The sequence below is a fragment of the Gobio gobio genome (genome assembly GCF_949357685.1).
Source record: "Gobio gobio genome assembly, chromosome: 18".
Classification (NCBI taxonomy): Eukaryota; Metazoa; Chordata; class Actinopteri; order Cypriniformes; family Gobionidae; genus Gobio; species Gobio gobio.
In genome coordinates, this window is record NC_137111.1 from 6,590,905 (window position 1) to 6,616,161 (window position 25,257).

At 41.2% G+C, this 25,257-nt stretch overlaps 1 protein-coding gene across 2 annotated transcripts in view; it reads left to right on the plus strand.

The window, feature by feature from the left end:
* Positions 1-25,257, plus strand: part of arfgef3 (ARFGEF family member 3) — a 103,249-nt gene that overhangs the window by 12,216 nt on the left and 65,776 nt on the right. For both annotated transcript variants that reach the window (XR_013818442.1, XM_079842886.1), the window contains 10 exons: positions 7,468-7,590; positions 9,259-9,304; positions 14,883-14,967; positions 15,567-15,671; positions 17,101-17,428; positions 17,641-17,753; positions 19,304-20,283; positions 22,676-22,842; positions 22,969-23,134; positions 23,223-23,330. Coding sequence is in view for 1 of the 2 variants with exons in the window: in XM_079842886.1 (XP_079699012.1) it covers positions 7,468-7,590; positions 9,259-9,304; positions 14,883-14,967; positions 15,567-15,671; positions 17,101-17,428; positions 17,641-17,753; positions 19,304-20,283; positions 22,676-22,842; positions 22,969-23,134; positions 23,223-23,330 (2,221 nt within the window). In the remaining variant the exon portion in view is untranslated. The remainder of the gene's footprint in view (positions 1-7,467; positions 7,591-9,258; positions 9,305-14,882; positions 14,968-15,566; positions 15,672-17,100; positions 17,429-17,640; positions 17,754-19,303; positions 20,284-22,675; positions 22,843-22,968; positions 23,135-23,222; positions 23,331-25,257) is intronic.

Here is a 25,257-nt window from a genome sequence, read left to right on the forward strand (position 1 = left end):
GTGTTTGTGAGTAGTGTGTGTGAGTAATGCGTGTGAATAATGTTTGTGAGTAGTGTGTGTGAGTAATGCGTGTGAATAGTGTTTGTGAGTAGTGCATGTGAGTAGTGCGTGTGAGTCGACTACTGTGTGTGAGTAGAGTACTGCGTGAGTAGTGCGTGTGAGTACTGCATGTGAGTAGAGTACTGCATGTGAGTACTGCATGTGAGTACTGCGTGTGAGTACTGCGTGTGAGTAGAGTACTGCATGTGAGTAGAGTACTGCATGTGAGTAGAGTACTGCATGTGAGTACTGCATGTGAGTAGAGTACTGCATGTGAGTACTGCATGTGAGTACTGCATGTGAGTACTGCATGTGAGTAGAGTACTGCATGTGAGTACTGCATGTGAGTACTGCGTGTGAGTAGAGTACTGCATGTGAGTACTGCGTGTGAGTACTGCATGTGAGTAGAGTACTGCATGTGAGTACTGCATGTGAGTACTGCGTGTGAGTACTGCGTGTGAGTACTGCGTGTGAGTACTGCGTGTGAGTAGTGCGTGTGAGTAGAGTACTGCGTGTGAGTCGACTACTGTGTGTGAGTAGAGTACTGCATGTGAGTACTGCGTGTGAGTACTGCGTGTGAGTAGTGCATGTGAGTAGAGTACTGCGTGAGTCGACTACTGTGTGTGAGTAGAGTACTGCATGTGAGTACTGCGTGTGAGTAGTGCATGTGAGTAGTGCGTGTGAGTAGAGTACTGCGTGAGTCGACTACTGTGTGTGAGTAGAGTACTGCGTGAGTAGTGCGTGTGAGTACTGCATGTGAGTAGAGTACTGCAGGAGTAGTGCGTGTGAGTAGTGTGTTTGAGTAGAGTAGTGTGTTTCAGTAGAGTACTGTGTGAGTACTGCGTGTGAGTAGAGTAGTGTGTGTGAGTAGAGTGGTGCGTGTGAGTAGAGTAGTGCGTGTGAGTAGAGTAGTGCGTGTGAGTAATGCGTGTGAAGTGTTTGTGAGTAGTGTGTGTGAGTAGTGCATGTGAGTAGTGCGTGTGAGTAGAGTAGTGCATGTGAGTAGTGCGTGTGAGTAGAGTAGTGCATGTGAGTAGTGCGTGTGAGTAGTGCGTGTGAGTAGTGCGTGTGAGTAGTGCGTGTGAGTAGAGTAGTGCATGTGAGTAGTGCGTGTGAGTAGTGCGTGTGAGTAGTGCGTGTGAGTAGTGCGTGTGAGTAGTGCGTGTGAGTAGAGTAGTGCATGTGAGGTGTGCGTGTGAGGTGTGCGTGTGAGTAATGCGTGTGAGTAGTGCGTGTGCGTGTGAGTAGTGCGTGTGAGTAGTGCGTGTGAGTAGGGCGTGTGAGTAGTGCGTTTGAGTAGTGCGTGTGAGTAGTATGTGTGAGTAGTGCGTGTGAGTAGTGCGTGTGAGTAGGGCGTGTGAGTAGGGCGTGTGAGTAGGGCGTGTGAGTAGGGCGTGTGAGTAGGGCGTGTGAGTAGGGCGTGTGAGTAGGGCGTGTGAGTAGGGCGTGTGAGTAGGGCGTGTGAGTAGGGCGTGTGAGTAGTGCGTGTGAGTAGTGCGTGTGAGTAGGGCGTGTGAGTAGTGCGTGTGAGTAGGGCGTGTGAGTAGTGCGTGTGCGTGTGAGTAGGGCGTGTGAGTAGGGCGTGTGAGTAGTGCGTGTGAGTAGTGCGTGTGAGTAGTGCGTGTGAGTAATGCGTGTGAGTAGTGCGTGTGCGTGTGAGTAGGGCGTGTGAGTAGTGCGTGTGAGTAGTGCGTGTGAGTAGTGCGTGTGAGTAGTGCGTGTGCATTTATATAGAACGGTGATTAAACTGACTGGAACTACCTGTGCATTAAACGGTTTTAGGGTGCTTTCACACTAGCACTTTTGGTGCGCACCCGGGTTCGATTGACGTCAGAGTTCTGTTCGTTTGGATGATGTGAACGCTGTCTTCCGAACTCTGGTGCGCACCCGCGATCCGAACGCAAGGTGGTCTGGGGTTCGGTTCATGTGAACTCCGCTACGGTTCGCTGCTGCTGTGAACGCAATCGTACTCAATCACGGAAGTGAACCGCTATTAATGACGTATGATTTGATTAAAATGTGTGTTTGTGTGTGTTTCACTCATTTTCCTGAGCCGGACTGACTAGTACGCAAGCAGAGCTGTAGATCTCATTTCTGCTCGTCTTCTGCGTTCTTTAGAGCATTTGCAGTACATTCACGGCAGATATGGCAGACGCAAGTGCCATTACGTACTGAAGCTTTAGAAACAAAACCAACGGTTCAAAAACAAAAATTTAAAAGTGAGGTGAGCAACGCTATTAATTTTGAATGTGTCATTGAATCCGTAATTAGGAACTTGGGAGTCATCTTTGACAGCACCCTTTCATTTGAAGCACACATTAACAACATAACCAGGTCTTGTTATTTTCATCTCCGTAATGTTTCTCGCCTCCGTCCATTTCTCACTCTGCGTATTTCTGCTATTCTTGTTCATTCGCTTATCACCTCTCGCATTGATTACTGTAATTCTCTTTTATCTGGTTTACCACACAAATCTCTTCATAAACTTCAACTTATTCAAAATTCTGCTGCACGAATAATAACCCGGACTCCATCAGTTCAACATATTACTCCATCACTTCAGCAGCTTCACTGGCTTCCTATCAAATCCCGGATTGAATTTAAAATTCTTCTCCTCACTTACAAATCTCTTCATAACCTTGCTCCATCCTACCTTTCAGCTCTCTTACAGCCCTACACCCCTTCTCGAACTCTTCGCTCTTCCTCATTGGGTCTTCTCCATGCACCCCCGGCTCGTTTAACCACTATGGGTCATCGGGCTTTTAGCCGTGCTTCTCCTCGCCTCTGGAACTCTCTCCCAGTCAGCATCCGCAATTCTAATTCATTACCTCAATTTAAAACCAGACTTAAAACCCATTTATTTAGACTAGCTTTTCCTTCGTGATTACTGTGTGCACTCACTTTTAGCACTTTGTGTTTGTGATGGTCATGTTTGTAAATGTTGATTTCTTTATGGTTTATTGGTATTGCTCTTTACTGTTCATTTTTTATTGTATTTTTTAATTTATTTTTATTGTTGCTACTTTGATGTGTGGTGACCTTGAGTGTTCTGAAAGGCGCCTTAAATAAAATGAATTATTATTATTATTATTATTATTATTATTATTATTACCAAGCAACAGGATAAACAGCTGCTGCTCTGATGACGCAAACGCACCCCAGGTCGGACCCAAATAATATAAAATGAACACAGTCCAGCGGGGGCAGGGGAAGGGGGAGCAATCGAACTCGGCCAATCAGAATCGAGTATTCAGACAGACGAAGGATAACATGAGATAACATAATAACAACACAATTGTGCATAGTTTGTAAGGTATAAATAATAAAACAATAGATGTCAAAGTAAAGACAAATGCTGTTTGGACAATTTATGGTTGCCAAACGTTAATGGAACATGTCCATAGTTAATGTGATAAACTACACCTGTGGTTCCTCTTCACACATCCACTAAAAGCCACCAAAGTGACACCATTTGATTAATAGTCATATGCCTTTAGTCCTGAGGAAAGCTCTAGCTGCATTGGTTTGCAGATGGTTTGATATGTTCTATTAGACATTTTGAGGCCTCTGAATGAGTTGACCATCACTGGTCGGTCTTTTGACTGAGCGCTTTGATTTGATAAGGCTGTTGGGACCCAGAATGTCACAGTAGCACGCGGTGAAGGCCTCTCCCCCGTCATCTCACTTCCATCATGAAACCAATGTTCCCACAGCGTGTCAGCCGTTGCTGTGGTTACAGGTTACCGTGGTCGCCGATGCCACGTCTCAGATCCTTTTTCCATGAGCAAGCAGAGCCACACAGCGGCAGATGCTCTGCGGTCACTCGTTCTGTTTGATTAATGAAATATTCCATTGAGAGTCACTCTGGTGATCAGAGACGGGCTTCACGGAGACCTTTCTACATCACAGACATGTGCTGCAGCAGGAGTCATTCAAAAGAAACATGCAATTTAACAACAAAGTTTAACAAAACAATCATTTTAGGGCCCTATTTATTTTTTCCCCCCAAATTCTGTGTTTTCCGTTTTCCTGAATTCCGTTTTAATGGTTTAACTCAATTTTGATAATCAACAATCATGTCTAATCAATTGAATATTTTTTACAACAAGGCCCTATGAAATGCATATATATATATATATATATATATATATATATATATATACAATTGTTTATTTAATATTATTTTGTTACTTTTTTTTTTTTTTTTTGAAATTCTGTTTTCTGTTTAAATTTTTCTGGCTTCATGATTTAATACAAATTTAGAACATTTAACAATTTAATAAGTATTTTAAAATGTAATCAAATGAGAATGAACAAATGATTTTTTGTGCTGCACTTGTAAGAACTGTAGGAGATGGCGACTCTCTGAGAAAATTAACATCTGAACTCTTGCGCGTTTAGCGTCCCCATCCGAGGCGACATCACACTTGTGTTAATGAGTTAATTCAACCAAGAATTATCTTCATTTACATTTCATTCACCTCACCCTCATCTCTCCCCTCCATATGTTGAAATTCACCCAGAATCTTATACATGTTTGATATCTGAAATGTCTGGTACAAAGGTCTCTTTCTCACTGAAGCAAAAGAAAACAACGTTTTTAAGAGTTGAGAGATATTTTGCTTGTTGTTGTGGGCGTGTCTTGTTGCCAATTGGTCTTTATGTCCAACCAAGTTTCAACCAAATTTGAAACATTAACATTTGAGAGAGGTTTCTGTATTGGTCTGGTATTTAAGGAGATGTTGCAGAAGGGTCAGGGCGCGATTCTGTAGCCAGATCAGCCCGTAATGCTTTGTGTCCTTCAAACACTCAGTGTTATGTAATTGTCAGGTATGCGTCTTTTATTCTTTACTTCAGAGTATTTGATGTTATGTATTATCTTTGAATTGATTATGTAATGGGCATGATACATTTACCTGACTAATAATAAATTGTTACACTGATTAATTCTGACTTACTCTGTAATTATTAACTCTAGTAGATTACGTTAAGTCAATAACACAGCAAATCTACGCTCAGGTTAGTAGCGGACTAGAGATCAGTTCTGAGTGAAGCAGAGCGGCGCACCAGACTGATGTTTTAGAGCTCCGACTAACACATTGGCATTAGTTACGTACACTCACCTAAAGGATTATTAGGAACACATACTAATACTGTGTTTGACCCCCTTTCGCCTTTAGAACTGCCTTAATTCTACGTGGCATTGATTCAACAAGGTGCTGAAAGCATTCTTTAGAAATGTTGGCCCATATTGATAGGAGAGCATCTTGCAGTTGATGGAGATTTGTGGGATGCACATCCAGGGCACGAAGCTCCCGTTCCACCACATCCCAAAGATGCTCTATTGGGTTGAGATCTGGTGACTGTGCGGGGCCATTTTAGTCCAGTGAACTCATTGTCATGTTCAAGAAACCAATTTGAAATGATTCGAGCTTTGTGAAATGGTGCATTATCCTGCTGGAAGTAGCCATCAGAGGATGGGGACATGGTGGTCATAAAGGGATGGACATGGTCAGAAACAATCCTCAGGTAGGCCGTGGCATTTAACCGATGCCCAATTGGCTCTAAGGGGCCTAAAGTGTGCCAAGAAAACATCCCCCACACCATTACACCACCACCACCAGCCTGCACAGTGGTAACAAGGCATGATGGATCCATGTTCTCATTCTGTTTACGCCAAATTCTGACTCTACCATCTGAATGTCTCAACAGAAATCGAGACTCATCAGACCAGGCAACATTTTTCCAGTCTTCAACTGTCCAATTTTGGTGAGCTTGTGCAAATTGTAGCCTCTTTTTCCTATTTGTAGTGGAGATGAGTGGTACCCGGTGGGGTCTTCTGCTGTTGTAGCCCATCCGCCTCAAGGTTGTGCGTGTTGTGGCTTCACAAATGCTTTGCTGCAGACCTCGGTTGTAACGAGTGGTTATTTCAGTCAAAGTTGCTCTTCTATCAGCTTGAATCAGTCGGCCCATTCTCCTCTGACCTCTAGCATCAACAAGGCATTTTCTCCCACAGGACTGCCGCATAGTGGATGTCTTTCCCTTTTCACACCATTCCCTAGAAATGGTTGTGCGTGAAAATCCCAGTAACTGAGCGGATTGTGAAATACTCAGACCGGCCCGTCTGGCACCAACAACCATGCCACGCTCAAAATTGCTTAAATCCCCTTTCTTTCCCATTCTGACATTCAGTTTGGAGTTCAGGAGATTGTCTTGACCAGGACCACACCCCTAAATGCATTGAAGCTACTGCCATGTGATTGGTTGATTAGATAATTGCATTAATGAGAAATTGAACAGGTGTTCCTAATAATCCTTTAGGTGAGTGTATACTTAGACTGTAGAGGCTAGTGGACCAAATGGATCTTCCGTTTAGAGCAACAAAAAGTTGTTAGACCAATCTAAATAGGGTGAGCCTCAGCTCCTGAATATTTTAATATTATTCTAATTACGTGTATGTGGGAAACCACGTCATGATTATGTAAAGTTACCATTAGAGGAAGTTAAGTTGGTTCTATTGTAATGGTCTTGGCCTCTGATTAGATATAGTCTTGCATTTATTAAGTGAGTTCATCTATGGGGACTGAATAAAATATTCTAAAATGATCAACATGGAGCACGGGCGTCTAGGATATCAGTTAATCGCCTCTGTCTAATGATGAAGACTGACTAATTTGTGATAAAGAGATCGTAATCTGTCCGGTGTTATTGGGGTCTGGATGAATGGGTATAATTTCCGTAAAGAGTTAAACGGATTAATCAAATGTGCAGTTAAACTATTATACAATTGGCATTCTAACCTAAATTCGAGGTCATGATAAAATGCAATTAGATAATGGTACGCCGTCATTGGGATGATTGGGCGAGCCTTACACACGACAAAGATTTACTATTGAAAATATACATGGAAGAAAAATATAGTTTTAATAATTGTATTATTGATACAAGTGTTATTACATTCTACTGTTCATTAGTAATATGTTTCTGTCACATGGTTTTGTACTGAAGAGCATTGAGTTTCTGTGTGTATCTAGAGATGAAATGGTGAAATGCTGGTGAAGAGACTCTCAGAGCGGCTCTGGAGATGAAGTTCATATCCTCATATATTGAGATGCAGATGATGAACCCATGAGTGTCAAGTGTGGCTGTTTTTTTTTCAGGACCATTTAACCAAGTGCCAACACCTTAACCAAGTTTCGTACCATTCTTATGAAGTAAAAACTTCTAAAAAGCCAAAATGTTTTTAAAAAATCAGTTAAAAATTACCAGAGCACCAGAGGGATAATCACATTTGATGTGCAAAATATCCACAGTGGCTTTAAACGGGAATGATGGGAACTTTCGTTGCCACAGCGGAACAAAGGCTCTGTATCATGGTGAATATTAGAGGTTGCTCAAAATCTCTGTTGCATGTTTGTGTGTTTTCAGGTGTGTATCGAGACCTACATATCGAGTTGTCATCAGCGCAGTATCAACACTGCGGTGAGGGCCACTCTCAGCCAGATCCTCGGAGACCTCACCCTACAGCTACGCCATAGACAGGAAAACACTGTGAGTCACGTTTACAGAGCTTTAGCCATCACAAGCACATGACTAGAACCTCTTATTACACAGCTCTCGGAAATATGCTCGTGTGATTGATTGGTCAATGGTGGAATTTTAGAGGGGTCATGTACTGGCTTTTAAAAAAAAATTATACTGTTGTCTGAGGTCAAATTATGACGTTCGCGTGGTTTTTACATTCAAAAATATCATAATGAATAACTAATAGGCTATTTTCTACCCTGGTTTTGAGGCTCTCTCCTGGAACGCTCTGTTTTTATGGGCGTGCCGCACTGAAGACTTGACAGTAAACGCCCACTGCTATGATTGGATAACAGTTTTGCATATTATAATGAGCTTCGGCTCCCTTACGTGTGAGGAATTGTTTTGGAAACTTACAATGTGGAGAAACGGCAACCGGTATGAATGGCCCACAGGGCTCGCAAAATGTGTCTATCAAACAAACACAATGATTTATCTCTCATCCACACGCAATTGATTGGAATATTATTTTTTATTACTTGGCTCGCCCGATCGGTGGATATGACCGTGAACTGTGCATAACACACGTGCGTGTCCATGTTCAAGTCTGATCACGAATCACAAGAAAAAGAACCGACAACACCTCAAATACAAAGCCTGTGACAGCGTGGAAGTTATATGTAGTTAGACAAGTACATAATCAGTAAATATCAAACGTAACAATTCAATACTGTCACATATATAAAAAAAATTCATCATTCCTGTCAGATCCAGAAGGCACAGTTTTTTAATCTCATCCTATCTGCAAATCCAGCCTCTTGTTTACAAACGAATCCACAGTGAAATGAAGCGAACAAATGCAATGTCTTCCTCACGTGAGCTGGATCTTCATTAAAAATAAAGTTCAACCACACATTTTGGAATTTGAAGGAAGCTTATGGCATGTTTATTGCTTTGAAGTTCAATCTGGTTTAGCTCCATGTAGGCCTGTTATTTATTTTTATTTTATTTTATCTAACATGCCAGGCACGAGTCGGTGGGCGGGGCTACAGAATCAGGCTTTGTTCTTCTTCTGTTGAGGCGGTTATTCACTGCACTCTGACGTCACAGGGACGCACATTCGCAGATCGATCGTTTGATGAGCCAACTGTCAATAGAAGCTTTTCTTTGACTAACAAGGACGTTTTCAGCTCCGAAACTTACAGGATATTCTTATATTACCATGACCTTTTATGTATCAAAAGCTCAAGGGAAAGTTGATTTCTCAATTCATGACCCCTATAAATATTTTTTTTTATATTTTGGCTCATTTGTTAACATTAGTTAATGCATTAACAAACATAAACTAACATGTATTTTTAAATATTCAAATTAACATTAACTTAATAAGTGCTTTAGAAGTTGAAGATTAGTTAATTCTTAGTTCATGTTAGCAAGGGAAACCCTATTGTAAAGTATTATAAATATTTTTTTGTATATTTACAATTGTTCCAAGCAGTCATAGCTGTAAATTTCATGTATCATGTGCTCTTTTTCTAATATAATCATTTCAACTCAAATCAAGATTTTTGTTTTGTTTTGTTAAGTAGCTACGGTAATTTTTCATTTTTAGACTTCTCAATCATCTCTAGAATGTTAAGCATGATTTGATGTTATGGAAATGTCATTGTAATGAGTCTGGTTGGATTTTTACAGGGTGTTGATGGCGAGGAGCGTTGCATACCGGTGCACCAGCGCAAAGGTACACGCAATCAATAAGCCATGAACATGTTTTCACTTGCCAAGCAAAGAGAAGGTTTTCAACATGGCTCATCCGTCAAACTGTCCGTTTTATCATTTTCATGTTGCTGATAAACTATTTCCATAGCTTTTCTGATAATAACAGCTGCCAGTTAAAGTGTCACGGCTCTTCTGGGGCCTCATTTATAAACGTTGCGTACGCACAAAAGAAGGCGTACGCCGTTCTCTACGCAATAATTGGTATTTCTAAAAAGCAAACTTGACGGGAAAATGTGCGGTTCTTCACGCAAGCTCTGACCCAGGCGTACGCACAAAAACGGGTGAAATGAGAAATGGCGACACCGTCGGCAGATGGAAGAAACACGTGAAAGTGTGTGAAACTGTAGACCGTTGTGTAAAAGAAATGGCAATACCGCCTCTCATAAATTCACTAACTTCACAAAGCAAGTCTTACAATTAACAGCCTACACGAACACCCGTTTGATCGATCTGCAGTGTAAAACAAACAAAATCAAACGAAAATTACAACAGAAATGCAAATTAACGTGAAATATGTTCTGCAATAATATTGGCATGTTATGCAATTCATCCTCATAAATAATATGGTAAACAGAAGGAAATAATGTACAAAACTGATATTCTCGCCAATGTGTCCGTCTGGCGGAGCACATATAGATAAAATTAGATAGACAGATAGATAGATAATTAGGGAGATATATAGATAGATAGATAAATAGATAGATAGATGTATTAATTGTCCACTGGGGAAAGTTGTTTTCATAGTAAAAATGTATTCATCTGCTACGGAATCATGGTATTCATGCATATGCCTTTAGTTTGTTTTATTTTTGATAAAATAACGTATGACGTATGTCTCAACCATTCTGCAAGACATTACATTTGCACTGAATTATTTCCCATTTCCACGTAGATAATAACCGACATCTGTAGCTTGTCAGATGCAATTAAATGGATGGAAATAAAATGCCCCATCACAATGCGTAATGACGCACAATGGCTGATCTTGCGCTCTTAGAAGATGTGGCAAATGGAAGGATTCGGAGTGAACGCATCTTCAGACAGCAAGAAGACTTACTGGCAAACGAGGACACACTCTGGCGATGGAGCGCTAGACGCTTTTTTGCCTCGACTTTGATGTCCGACCATTGTTTTTTTTTTTCGGCCATGGTCCGAGGTTGTGAGGCTACAGCATTACGCCGTAAACGCTGCAACCTTTTGCCACCTTTTTGGCATTAGTAATGCCCACACTGTGCCCTCCAAAACACATTTTTTCTCCTCGTTTCCACCTCGCCAACGATAACTTCTACTTCACATTGAGTGAAGTTACGTTTTTTTGATTTCCTCTCTGTATTTGCCATGATTTCGCAATCGATGAATATTAACTTGTGGGCGTTTCACAGAGACATTTATGGGCAACTATGGGCGTGACATGAAGCCGCAAAAGCTGCGCTACATTTAGAATTGATTGTGATTTATTAAGGGAAAACTGCGTTGGATGTGCGTGCGCACGGTTTTATAAATCCGAATATTTCTGTGCGTACGCACATCCTATGTGTCATCCGTACGCCACTTCTGACGCAAATCCTACTCAAAGTTTTATAAATGAGGCCCCTGGACTCTACATACAACAGGAGAGGATCCTTTGTTTACAAGCCATAGTCCTCATGAGTGTGTTGCTAAGATAATAACACCATTATCTAATAAGCATAGTAATACAATACTTTTCAATACGTAATGAATTACATGTATAAACTACATTTCTTTAGTTTCTTACACCATGTCTTAGAACTGGGTCAAATTAAAGGTGCAGTAAGCGATTTCTGAGAAACGTTGTTGATATTTGAATTCACCAAAACAAACACGCCTCTACCCAAAAGGATCACACTCCTGTCTTCATAGCTCCGCCTCCAAATTCACAAACATGCTTTGTGAGATAGGCACCTCCCCCATCATGAGTGGATACGCCCCTTACTGCTGATTGGCTACAAGTGTGTTTTAGTGCTCGGTCCGATCCACTTTCAACAGCCCTTCGAAATCACTGGACCTTGAAGGTCTCTTAGAAGGCAGTATACTTACAACTTACAGTGGCGCCCTTGGTATAAATGAGCAAATGCAGCTGTGAAAATAAATCTGCATTGTTTATCCTTTTGATCTTTCATTCAAAAAATTTAGAAAAATCGAGCCTTTCATTGAAGTAAAACAATTTAAAGTGGGCGGGAAATCTCATTATGAAATAAATGCTTTTCTCCAATGCATGTTGGCCATAATTATTAGCACCCCTAGAAATTCTTATGAGCAAAATAAGTATATTCCCATTAATATTTAATATTTATATATATATACATATATATACATAATATATTTTAGCACACCCGGGTGACAATGAACATGACTTCTTGTTCCACAGGAGTATAACTATTAGGAAACACAAAGGTCAAATTCCCTTAAAACCACAGAATATAGTTCTGATGTGCAGCAAAAGATTGTTGAGTCTCTCAAAATAGAAAGTGTCTGTAAGAAAACAGCTAAAGTATTGAAAATCCCCATTTCCATCATCAGGGCAATAATTAAAGAAGTTCAATCAACTAAAGATGTTACGAATCTGCCTGGAAGAGATATATCATCCTAATGCACGGCAAGGTGGAGAGTTTGAGTGGACAAAGACTCTCCAAGATCACAGATGGAGAATCGCAACAAAAAAACAACCCCTACCACATGTTGTTTGGGAGGGTTTCAAGAAAAATCCTCCTCCCTCATCCACGATGAAATATACAGCTGGATCTTTAGTGTTTTGGGCCTATTTTTTTGCTGGAGGTCCTGGACATCTTGTTCAGATTCATGGTATCATGGATTCTAGCAAATACCAACAGATAAAAATCAAAACCTGACGGCCTCTGCTAGAGATCTTATAATGGGCTGTGGTTGGATCTTCCATCAGGACAATGATCCAAAACAAACATCAAAATCAACACACAAATGTGTCCCTGAGCACAAAATGAAGCTTCTGCCATGGCCGTCCCAGTTCCCTGACCTGAACCCTATAGAAAATGCGTGATGAACTGAAGAGAAGAGCTGGGAATCTGAAGGATCTGGAGAGATTCTGTATGGAGTATGGTCTCTGATCTAAACTCATCTGGCATTATAGCGGCCAGCAGCCATATCCCCCTGTAGCCCAAGACTGGTTTCCCACTGAAGCGAAGCAGGGTTGAGCCTGGTTAGTACCTGGATCAGTGCTGGAAGTGGGGCGGTACTCAGCGGAACGCAGTACCAGCACCTCTACATTTTACTCTTAAGCATACCTGCACCTTTTCTTGCGTACCGCTACTTCTCGCCTTTATAACGGACGCCCAAATGTTTAATTAATGGCGTGCGAATCACTGTAAGTGCATTTACCATCGCGCTCCAAAACTGTTAAGCCTTGTTTATACTTTCGCCTGGCTCCGCAGCGCGAGTGTCCGCTGACTGCGCTCGTGCGGACGCGTTGAATATAAACAAAGATTTGCACGAGCCATTCCTATGCAACGCTGATAGTAAAATGTGCGTCCCATTTGAATTCTATTGAGAATGTAGTAAAACACTATGGAGAAAGTCGAACATGAGCTAAAACAGCCACTAAAATGACTGATGAAAAGAGGGGAAGCATCATCCTGCAAGCTTTTTAAACTCCAGATGACCACATTTACTAGAATTGATCACGTTCTATTGTATTTATTGTGGTAAATTTGACTAGTTGTAGAATTTATAATAGATAATCAGTTAAGGGAATAGATTGTTCACTAAATATATATATTACACCTGTGGCATGTTGTAGCTATAGTTTCTAACTGTGTTGCTATTTGATTAGAAAAAAGAAAGAAATAAGTTAACATTGGCCTGCATGGTAATGAGGAGCCGTCAATGGTCTTGCTTTGTAAATAAACCCTTATTGTAGCAAAGTCTATAAACAATTACAAGAACTATATGTTAGTTTTAAGGCTGAGTACAAGTTAGAAAGAGCTTTAAAATATGTCCCTTCTTGAAATATTGACTAACAATCCCCCCATAACCACGCCCCCCACAAAGCCCCGCCCATTCTGGTAAGTACCGGCACTATATTTTTTCCATTTCAAGCACTGACCTGGATGGGTGACCAACTGGGAAAACCAGGTATCTGCTGGGAGAGCTGTTAGTGAGGCCAGCAGGGGGCGCTCACCCTGTGGTCTGTGTGGGTCCTAACGCCCCAGTATAGTGATGGGGACACTATACTGTAACAAGCACCATTCTTCGGGATGAGACGTTAAACCGAGGTCCTGACTCTCTGTGGTCATTAAAAATCCCAGGATGTCCTTCGATAAAGAGTAGGGGTGTAACCCCGGCATCCTGGCCAAATTTGCCCATTGGCGTCTGTCCATCAATCCTCATATGCTGATTGCCGTCTCCTCTCCACCAATCAGCCGGTGTGTGGTGGGCGTTCTGGCGCAATATGGCTGCCGTCACATCATCCAGGTGGTGCTGAACATTGGTGGTGCTTGAGGAGATTCCCCCCTTTCTATTTGTAAAGCGCTTTGAGTGCCTAGAAAAGCGCTATATACATGTAACAAGACTCAGAGATGCTAAAGGACATTGCAATAATTGTGTGCCAATAATTGTGGCCAAAGTGAGCTAGAGAAAAACATTTTTCATAATGACATTCCGCCCACTTTCAATTGTTTTACTTCAATGCAAGGTTAGAATTTTGTGATGTTTTTAAATGAAAAATCTAAAGGATAAACAATGCAGATTTATTTTCACAGCCATCTTTGCTCATATTTACCAAGGGTGCCAATATTAGTGGAATGCACTCTGTGTTGTTTGGAGTGTGCTGAAATACAAAGACAAAATGCAGTAACTACATTTTATCATGAGTTGAATTTGGAGTCTTTTAGGCTCTTTTGTCAAATGACATACAGTTCTGTCAGGACCACTATCGTCAAAGATGATTGATTGACTATTAGCATATAGTTTGGATTGGCGGTATGGTTCTGTTCTGATGGATAAGAGCAGTGAGAGCAGCAATAACCCCCCCTAGGATAAACAGAACAGAACCAATATAATGTATTGCAGATATCATTAATGTCGATTTATGGGGAATCAGAATGCCAAAGCCTGACTGAGGGATGGGGATGGAGGAGGGTAAATGAGTTCTGGAGAAACGCGATAGCAGCTGATAATACGTAGACGTATGCTATGATAGACGTCGTATTCCTATAGGTAGATGTGATCAGCTGACAGTCAGCTGATGTGAGCTTGACTAACGTGACCTGCCAGAACTGACGCTAAGCTTGATGTTTGGCCTTGAAGGATAGATGCCTTAAATTACTATTTAGATAACAGCTCATATAGGTACAGATCTGTAATGTTTTGCTTACATAGTCTGATTTATAATTAATATTCACAACGTTTTTTGAGTGCAGAAAGAAAGAGAGCATGTGATTGGCTGAGGGTTTTATGTTTACCAGTTATATTCTTTTAAATGCTTGCTTACAGTTTTTGTGTGCCAATTATAAAAGTTAGTTATGCGTGTGTTTGTGTTTTTTCAGATGTCTCTCCTACTACTGATGCCCTGTATGAAGATGTCGTTAAGGTGCTCACTGTTTTCTGTGACAAACTGAAGTCTGTCTCAAAGTAAGCTTTACATGTCATCAACTTGTTGTAGTCATTATTAGTAGATTACTATTATTAGTGGTGTTTGCTTCGATGAGTATCACTTTTACTAAGACCCTAAATCTTAACTCTCTAAGTATTAAACTTCTGGAAAAAGGTATAGTTGAGGAGAGGAGTGCTAATATTTTTTCTAATCTGTTTTATGATTTTTGCCTGATGAACCATACAATGGCATAAAAATCACAAGCCATATCTAGTGACCCAGGGTGGTTGCATAAACTGCTAAGATTAGTAAGAAAATAATCTAGTCAATACTGACTTCGAGCAAAGACTCAAATCTGTCATACCCTGCGTCATAACTTCCTTAATATAGTAGTATATCTGAATTTGAGTGTTCGCCTACTTTTCCGCCATTTTACGAATAAAGTCAACATGACGGATGTAGTACACCCAGATTTCATTTATATTAAATACATTTACACTATACACTATATAGAATGCACTTATTTTTAAAGGTCATGATGTTTGTTCCTCAGCAAATGTTGTCGGTATGCGATTTTGTAAGTGTGCTAGTGTTTTATCAATGTGACGAGAGAAATGTGTGTTCTTTTATTCTTTAGTGAAAACCAGCTGCTGCAGCTGTTGTACCTGGAGTGTATTCTGTCTATGCTGAGCAGCTGTCCTCCCACAATGCACCTGCACCGTACTTTCACTGACCTCATCTGGTGAGACTAGTTTAAATCAAGGATGTTTACACATTTACATTCAATTAACATGTCAAATTGACAGTTACACCTTACAGTTTAATTGTACTTAAGTACTGAGTAATTTTAATGAACTACATGTACTTACTATAGAGTTAGGGTTTGGTTTGGGGTTAGTAACTTGTATTGTTATAGCTATAGTAAGTACTGGTGGTAACATGTAAGTACGTCACCTTAAATTAATTACATTTTCAATTATTTGTACAGTTTGTAAATGGGTCAATGACAAATAAGAAAAATAATAATAAAAAAAAATGTATGGTGTTGATTCATATTGGTTTTACAGCTTTTAAGACAGCATTAATTCATTATTAAACAAGATTTCTGATTTTACCACCCAGAAAATGTCAGGTGGTGCGACCATATATTCATTTAAAATAATATACATATACAATATACATATAAATCTTTGCAAAATGCATATCACATGGTAAATTCCCTTTCCCTTTTCTATGTATTGCCCTTTTAGTCCAAATCTTATATATAAACGGACACTTTTCTATGTGTTCAAACACAATTTTCCATAAGGAGTTTTTATTTTTGTATCATTTGTATACATTATATAATGGTTTACATTTATATTTCTTACTTCATTTTGCAATTGCAGTGGGAATTGATACTTTTAAATGTAAATTTGCTGGTCGCACCACCTGACATTTTAGGTCTTTGAAACACCACAACTCAAAAAGATTAAAAGAGTATCTTATAAAGGAAATATTGTAGATAAATTTGATATGTGACATGTATTTATTATTTTTTTTAGGAAAATAATGAATTCGGACACAAAAAATACATGTCATTGACTCAAATATTAAAGTCGGCATTAAACGGAAGTTGCGATAGTCTTTCATCCCTATTGTGAAGTATATCAGAGCGAAACGACTTCTGGAATGAGAACAAATGTAGGGCGGGGCTTGATTTTGTCTGTGGGGAATTGATTTGATGGTTGTGGTTTGCTATTGGTGGATCTCATGTGAGTGACAGGTTGCCCCGCCCTCGTCATCAGAGAAGAGAAGCTGCAAGAGGAAGGACGGAAAGTTAATCTGATTAAAGATTATGTGGGCACATGAATTTAACAAAATATTGATGTGCACGGCTAAATAATTTATGAATAGTGTTATAGTCCAAAAAATAATTCATGGAAACTTGAATACTAAAATGTTATGTTCTTAAAAGTATTCTCCGCCATACTTCAATGGGAACCATGGTATTAGCAGGGCATGTCCAAAAAATGGTAACACTATTGTACAATATCTAATAAACACATCTATTTTTGTGTAAACGCATTATCTAAATGTGTGATAATTTTTGGTCTTACAAAGTGATTATGATGATTCTGAGAGGAACATAGTGCAATTATACATTATCGATGTGTACTGTCTATACACAGGACGCAGTTATGTCCAACTCTGGTGGTGATTATGGGAAACCCAGCGAGTGATAAAACCATCACCTCTGCCCATGGTGGGCAATCTCAGGACTCGGACACGGCACCAGGGTCAGCGGTCTTGGATCAAGGGCGGGGTTCTGGCTGCTCATCGAGCGCTCCCGGCATGATTGGACCAGTAGTTCGCACCGTCTGCTATGTGGCAGCAGAGTTAGTCCGTCTGGTGGGCTGTATCGAGTCCATGAAGCCTGTTCTCCAGGCCCTGTACCACCGTATTCTGCTCTACCCACCACCCCAGCACAGAGTGGAGGCCATTAAGATTATGAAGGAGGTGAAGTGACACACCAAACTGGCATCAAAGCTTCACATCATTTTTGTTGTAGTTTCCCTTCACCACTTGGGAAATATACCCAACTATAATGACCCTCGCTTCTGAGAACCCAGGAAATGTGAAAGGCATTACAAAAGTACCGCAGACATCTGAATGTGTCTTTACAGATTCTGTCCTAATAAGCATGTTGTTGTTCCTCTCGCCCCCTCCAGATCGTGGGAAGCCCCCAGCGCTTGTTTGACCTGGCTGGTCCATGCGTCATTGAGCCTGAGACAAGAAAGAGGTCTTTCTCAAAAAGGAAGTCACATCTTGATCTTCTCAAACTGTAAGATATTTTGTTTCTAATTCAATGACAATCAGATATTTTAAGGCAAATTCACACTGCACCGACAAACGCCGGCCATCACTGACAATCACCAGATTACTGTATGTCACTTTTCAGACCTGACAAACACGAAAACGCCCACAAACGCCGACTAAACCAGATGGACATCAATCAAAGCAGTGTAATTGGCCTTAAAAATGTATCTTAAGCCAAGTCACCTTTATTTTTAGTGATTTATACAATACAGATTGTTTCAAACAAAGCAACTTCACAGTAATAAACAGGAAAATAACACAATCAATGAATCAAACTTCATCAAATATGAGACCAAATCTAAATGTGCTGTATAGCAGCTCTATAAAAACAATAGTGTCATTATTCAGCTCACGTTAGTTCAGTGTTGGTTCAGTTCAGTAACAGTTTGATTAATCTATTATTAAACAAGTTCTGTTCAGCTAATAGCAGCTCCACTGAAGAAAATAGTGTCGTTATTCAGCTTGAGTCAGTTTAGTGTTGGTTCGGTTCAGTAACATCAAGTGTCTGTTAAACCCCAACTGAGTGTCTTAAGTCTGTTGGCCACAGTTCCTTTTTACAAGATGTAAAATATGTCTCTGATGTCCCTAGAGTGTGTATGTGAAGTTTTAGCTCAAAATACCCCACGGATAATTTTTTATATCATGTTAAAATTGTCCCTTTTTGAGGGTGAGCAAAAACGCACTGTTTTTGCGTGTGTCCCTTTAAATGCAAATGAGCTGCTGCTCCCGGCTCCCTTTCTAGAAGAGGGCGGAGCTTCAAGAGCTCATGTTAGCAGCTCTGATTATCTCACGCAGACACACACTGAACATGTCAGAAAGTGTTCAGCCTTTTATGTTCAAACCGGAGTCGGACAATGATGGAGAGACTCAAGAAGAAGTGACAACATGTAGAATGAGACAGGACGTTTCTGAAGGGATGGTTGATGAATTTATGAGTTAACTATCATCAAGTCATCGATTAGCATATTCTGTCATGATAATCTGTAAATCGTTTGTGTAGGAACTGTTGTGAGATGAGCCAGAGAATATCTGCTGATGAAGAAAGAACAGGTGTAGTTTAGTTTAATTACGGTTATAATTTATGTTGTCATCTCGCTTTATGACATGATATTGCATTTGTGTTCGTACTGTATTGCAATAAATGTGAAAGACGGATGACAGCTTGAGCGACTCCTAAATGTGCTCGACTACAACAACTCTTCCTCTTCTCAACATGGCCTTTGTTGAGTGTTCCCGGGGGTGGGGTTTATGTAAATTTTAGAGCTTGTGATGTCACTAACCCGTGAAGAAGCTTGTTGTAGTCCCTACCAGCCGTTTGTTGTAGTCCTTAAAAAGTGATTTCTTTAAAAGAAAATATCTCCCTTTGCTTTGAACTTTGAGCGTCGTAACTTTGCAGATGTGGTTTATGCTCAAACAGCAATATCACTAGCTAAAGTTAAACAAGTGAAATCATAATCATGGACTCCATTAAGTAATTTTTACCAATGACTGCAACCATCTTTCCTATTTTCTCAGGGTAATGGATGGTATAACAGAGGCATGCATGAAGGGTGGAATTGAGGCCTGCTACTCTTCCGTCTCCTGCGCTTGTGCCCTATTGGGTGCTTTAGATGAGCTCAGTCATGGGCGTGGCCTACAGCAGGACCAGTCTCGCATGCTGCTGCGGCGATTGGATGATCTTAAGGAAGGGGCGGAGTCAATGCGTGAGTCTGTAGAGCTGAACGAAGCTGACTTCCGCTGGCAGCGGCGCGTGCTTTCGGCTGAGAACGCCGCCTGGGAGACCAGCATTACTGAACGCAGCCCTGACATCAGCATCAGTGTCACGACGGACACAGGACAGACCACTTTAGAGGGGGACATGGGTCAGACCACTCTGGAAGGGGAAATGGGCCATACCACTCCAGAGGACTGCGGGGAGGAACAGCGCCTACCATCGCCTTCTACCTGCGGGGCTGCGGCAGGAACTCGCCCGAACCTGCCAGAATGTGTACGAGAGAGTGGCGCCCCAGAAGCCGCGTCCAGTACGGCCCCTCCCGATGTAGTGCAGCGCAGCCACGGCCTGGCCTACCCAGACATCACCAACTTCCTCTCTGTGGAGTCTCGGACACGCTCGCACGGCTCACGGTACAGCGAAAGTAACTTCAGTGCGGACGAGCACGAGTTGTCGCGCACAGAGTTCGATTCATGTGACCAGTACTCAATGGCTGCAGAAAAGGACTCAGGGCGCTCCGATGTGTCTGACATGGGGTCTGATAACTGCTCTCTGGCTGACGAGGAGCAGACGCCGCGGGAGTGTCCCGGGCACCGTACGCTACGGACGGCTGCTCTGTCACTGAAACTGCTGAAGAACCAGGAAGCTGATCAACAGAGCGCCCGGCTCTTTGTGCAGTCTCTAGCTTCACTGCTGCCACGCCTGCTGGGACTGCACAGCACCACAGATGTAGACGTGTCACTGCAGAACTTCTCTTCCACCTTCTGTTCGGGTCTGCAAGCAGGTAACATGCCAAATATTGTATCCGATAATGAAATGATAGCCTTTTTATAGGCCAGGGATGTCCAGTCCTGCTCCTGTAGGGCCACTATCCTGTAGAGCAGGGGTGTCCAACCCTGGTCCTGGAGAGCTACCACCCTTCAGATTTTAGCTTCAACCTCAATCAAACACACCTGAACCAGCTAATCATGGTGTCCAGGGTGCTAGATAATTACAGACAGGTGTGCTGGAGTAGGGTTGGAACTGAAATCTGCTGGACGGTAGCTCTCCAGGAGCAGGGTTGGACACCCCTGCTGTAGAGTTTAGGTCTGTTTGACTTCAGCTGTGGCTGGATTTAACCAATCAGCGAGTTCAACTTAAACCTATACTATTTAAATATAGGATTGGGTTGGTTTTAGGATTAGGCAATCAATGAGGGGGGTAATAATTTGGCAGGGGGTCGAAATTCGGCATAACGGGCAAGTTGGAGCTAAACTGTGCAGGACATTGGCCCTCCAGGAGGAGGTTAGAACACCTTTCTTATTTGTTGAAGTATTTGAAGGCAGTACACCTAATCTGCAAAGATGACAGGTTATCGGTCTATGCCAAAATGGCCAAATATCAGTCGTTTTTTTATTCAGCCTGGGTAATTTATGAAGTGGGGGAATTGTTTAATGCCAACGTCGGTCCTGCAGATTTTTGCTCCAACCCTAATCAAACACACCTGAACAAGCTAATCAAGGTCTTAAGGGTTACTAGAAAGCTACAGGCAGGTGAGTTTGATCAGAGTTGGAGCAAAACTCTGCAGGACTGTGGCTCTCCAGGACTGACGTTGGCCACCCCTGGTTTAGTGGATACCCCCCTTAAAGGGATAGTTCTCCCCAAAATTTTGTCATCAGTTGTTTCAAACCTATACAACTTGCGTTACACTCTTAGAAAAAAGGTACAGTGGAGGTACAATTTGTTCCTAACTGTACCTTTAAATGTACAGAATTGGTCCTTAGGGTACAATTATACCATTGTTTTCCTCTACTCAGAGCAGGGGTAGTCAGGTTCGGTCCTAGAGAGTCACTGTCCTGAGTTTGGCTCCAACCCTGAAAGACGAGAAGCTCTTATTGAGAATTAACAGAGGTTTAGATGTTGATGTTTCATTGAACATGTAATTGGTTGCCATTATGGTGATCAGTGTTTTCTTTAGCTGGGAAGTTTGACTCTTGGCTTTTTATGTGAGTTTGTGGTTTTTGTTACAGTGTTAACAAACACATAATGTGTTCAAATGTTTGATTCACTGACTAAAAAATATTAAATAATATTCACCAACAATACTTTCTTGCCACACATCAGACATTCTGAATTCTGATTTTAAAAATACATTCTATGGAGAAAATGTTTAGACGCACACAGATACAGTATCAAGAATCAGCATATGAATTTCAACAATGGTGACTAATGCTGCAATGCATGCTGGGAGCCATGAGTTTTATACTGTGGCCGCTTGGTAAAATCTGCAGGACATCAGCTCTCTAGGACTGAACTTGCCTAGCCCTGACTTAGAGTACAAAAATGTACCTTTATGGGTACCACCCCAGTGACGGCCACTTGTACTTTAAAAGGTAAAATTTTTGTACTTAAAAAAAAAAAAAGTGTATACAAGATATAATTTCAGGGTATGATTTAGGCTATTACTCACATAAACACTGATCAACACGCATACATAGAGCTCATCAAATCTGGTAAACAGAAGCTCAAACATGCTTGTTTGACTCCAAAGAACCTTTTTTCACATGCACTAAACACTTAATACAAATACTATTATTGTTGTCCGCATGCATCAGATCAGACTATTATGAGTCGTTTCCACTGAGCGGTGCGTTATGGTTTAGTACAGTATGGTGTGATTCGGGACCGTAAACCCTGAACCAGTTTGCGTTTCCACCGGCAACAGTACGCTTATGATAGGTGTAGTGTTGCAATCAACGTCATTTCCGCGCGAAAAAGAAAGCGACACGTAAACAACAATGAATGACATACAGCAGGTCTTGTTCTTGCTTCTCGGCATGTGGCTGTTTGTCACAAGAAAAAGACAGTTTGTTTGAGCCAAGGCTGCAAGAAAAAACAGCCGAAAAAAGCATGCACAAGTGACAAATCTCTGTCAACCAATCAAAGTTCTGCAGTGAGTCTAACTCCACCCTTTAGTACTGGACTACTGTGCTAGGTACCCCAACGGAAGGGTGCCAAAAAAGTGGTATGGTATGGCTCGGAATTAGGGTACCGTTTACAACTTCTGACCATGGAATATCGTATATGTACCTTACCGCTCGGTGGAAACGAGCCATAAGAGAAACTCTACGTTTACCTTAAAGGTGTTTGAATAAGTGCATTTGAAGGTAATATGATCTTATTGTGTTGTCTTATAGGTGGGGTTCATTCTCCAGGTTTCGAGGGCAGTGAAAACCTGAATTGTCAGGCTCTGATGAATGCAGATGGATTGTACCTGGTTTCCTATTACGCTTTACTGCTCAACCTCAAACTGTGCTGCTGTGACTACTACCACAGGAAACCCACATGTGCTCTGGTGTCTTTGGTACACTTGAAAACTTGCATTAATTCACCATAAATTTAAAATATCTGGGGGGCATCTCTGAATTAACAGAAGGCTGGCTCACACAATCTGATGGTGATGTTGAATGAGCTGTGTCTGTGTGTGCAGAAGGAGTTTGTGCGTCAGATCCAGAGCAGTGGGGTTCTGGTGGTTCTGTCCCAGGCCTGGATCGAGGAGCTCTATAACCAGGTGTTGGAGAGAAACCTGCTGGGAGAGGCGGGATACTGGGGCTCGGCAGGGGAGCAGTCCTTACCTCTCATCACCATGCTCACTGGTAATACTCCTTTGTGTGTTATGAACTGAGGTCTCAGATGTAAAGGATTAAATGCATAACAAATATCATGTGTATTGTGAATTGCCAGATATTGATGGACTGGGCAGCAGTGCTATTGGCGGTCAGCTGATCAGAAAGGCCTCAACACAGTCGCCCTTTACCTGTGACAAGAATGGCAGTGATAGCTTGGTGGCAGGTACAGTGTGAGAAACTGCATAAATACATACACACACACACACACACACACACACACACACACACACACACACACACACACACACACACACACACACACACACACACACACACACACACACACACATTCGTAAAGAGATACATATTTTACATATTTTTCTCATTTTTGCCTAATAAAGGCTCCGATATACTGATGACAAAGGTATTTTTCAGTCTTCGCTTGGGGGTAAAAAGAAGTAATATACTGTTAGCGAGCATCCAACATTTCCCACGCTCCTAGAAACAACATTTAGATGTGTAAATTATGTGCTGTGCTTTCCTCTCAAAAACAAAAACACACAACAAAAATGACAGTGGTGAGAAAACCGCAGTTAAGAAAGCATCTGATTATAGCGATATGAATATGTTTGCACCCGCTCTGCAATTTCGGTATTCAAGTTGCATCACATTTATTTGTATAGTACTGTATACTTGCTTTAAAGCAAGCAGCTTAACAGTATTAAACATTAGCTTTACAGTATTAAACATTAGTGAAAGAACAGTGTCAGTATTGCTTTCAATTAGAATTACGTCTTCAAATTTCTTCTATAAAGCAGCTGTCCAGTGTGTTCATGTTTTCCCCCGTGTCGGAGAAGGCGGAGCCTCAATAGGGGCGTCACTAGGCCCATTATAGAATGGTTTTAGCCCCCCTTAATAGCTCTGGGACCATTTTTAGGGATTTCCGCCTGGATTTGGCCTACTCAAATTGAAAAGCTTCCCATACTCACATACAGTGGTCTCTAAATACACAATTTTGATGTAATTTTACATGAAACCCTTTGAAGTTACATAAAACACTGCTAAAAGTGATAAACATGTAAGTATATGTTGTCTGAGCTGTAATAACCCCCCTCAAAAAAGGGGCTCAGCTCAGACAACATATACTTACATGTTTATCACTGTTAGCAGTGCTTTATGTAACTTGACATCAAAATTGTGTATTTAGAGTCCACTGTATGTGTGTATGGGAAGCTTTTCAATTTGGGTCGGGCAAAACCAGGCAGAAATTTCAAATGATTAGACATTAATTCTGTATTCAGGGATTTACTTGATAGGTAGTGTAGAACTTTTTTTTTTTTTTTTTTTTTTTAAATCAATCCCACATTGGGGGCTGAGCCCCCCTAATGTTGAAAGCCTAGAATCGCCCCTGCTCAGACTCACACACCCCACTTATTACATAATCACCATGGATCAATGCTAGTTCGAAGGCGTTTACCAGCCAGAGCAAACATTTCTGGAAAGTTCACTTTGGCAAGCTGTTTTGACCTCCCGAAACAAACTCCAAACAAACTTTGCTTTGGCCAGATTTTGTTTGAAACTACATAACTCCAGTTCTTCGATTTCGCTTATAGTATATATCGTGGCCTTTATTATGCATGCAGTTCATATCAATGGAGGGACTACCTGAAACTCATTCTCATATTTAAAGACCAGATGCACTGCCATCTTCTAGAAGAGCATTCGAGTAGTTCAGTCTGGAGATATAAGTTTTGAAGCATGCTCAGATAGGAACGGTCTCATTTTCTTGACAATAAAGTGCAAATCTGTCTGACCAGGTGACCTTTGCAATGTGGTCAGATCATCTGGTTGTCAAACACAAGTACCTGGCTTACATGGCTAGCATTATCTGTGACTAGTGTAGCTGAACATTGATGTTTTGTCGAATTACTGTACTGACTGGGAAGATGAGAAGTTCTGTGTTTGCTAGCTTTTGAGGGGGTATTCTCCTCTGAAATGACAAGAGCTGCCTATTACCAGCATAGCAGTGGTAGGAAAATATATGTGCCTTGTGATGTTGTGTATTTAAAAAAAGAAAAGCGGGCCAAGAACCGAACCCTGAGGTACTCCAGTGGTTAATTGATGTGACTTAGACACTAAGATACCCTGAA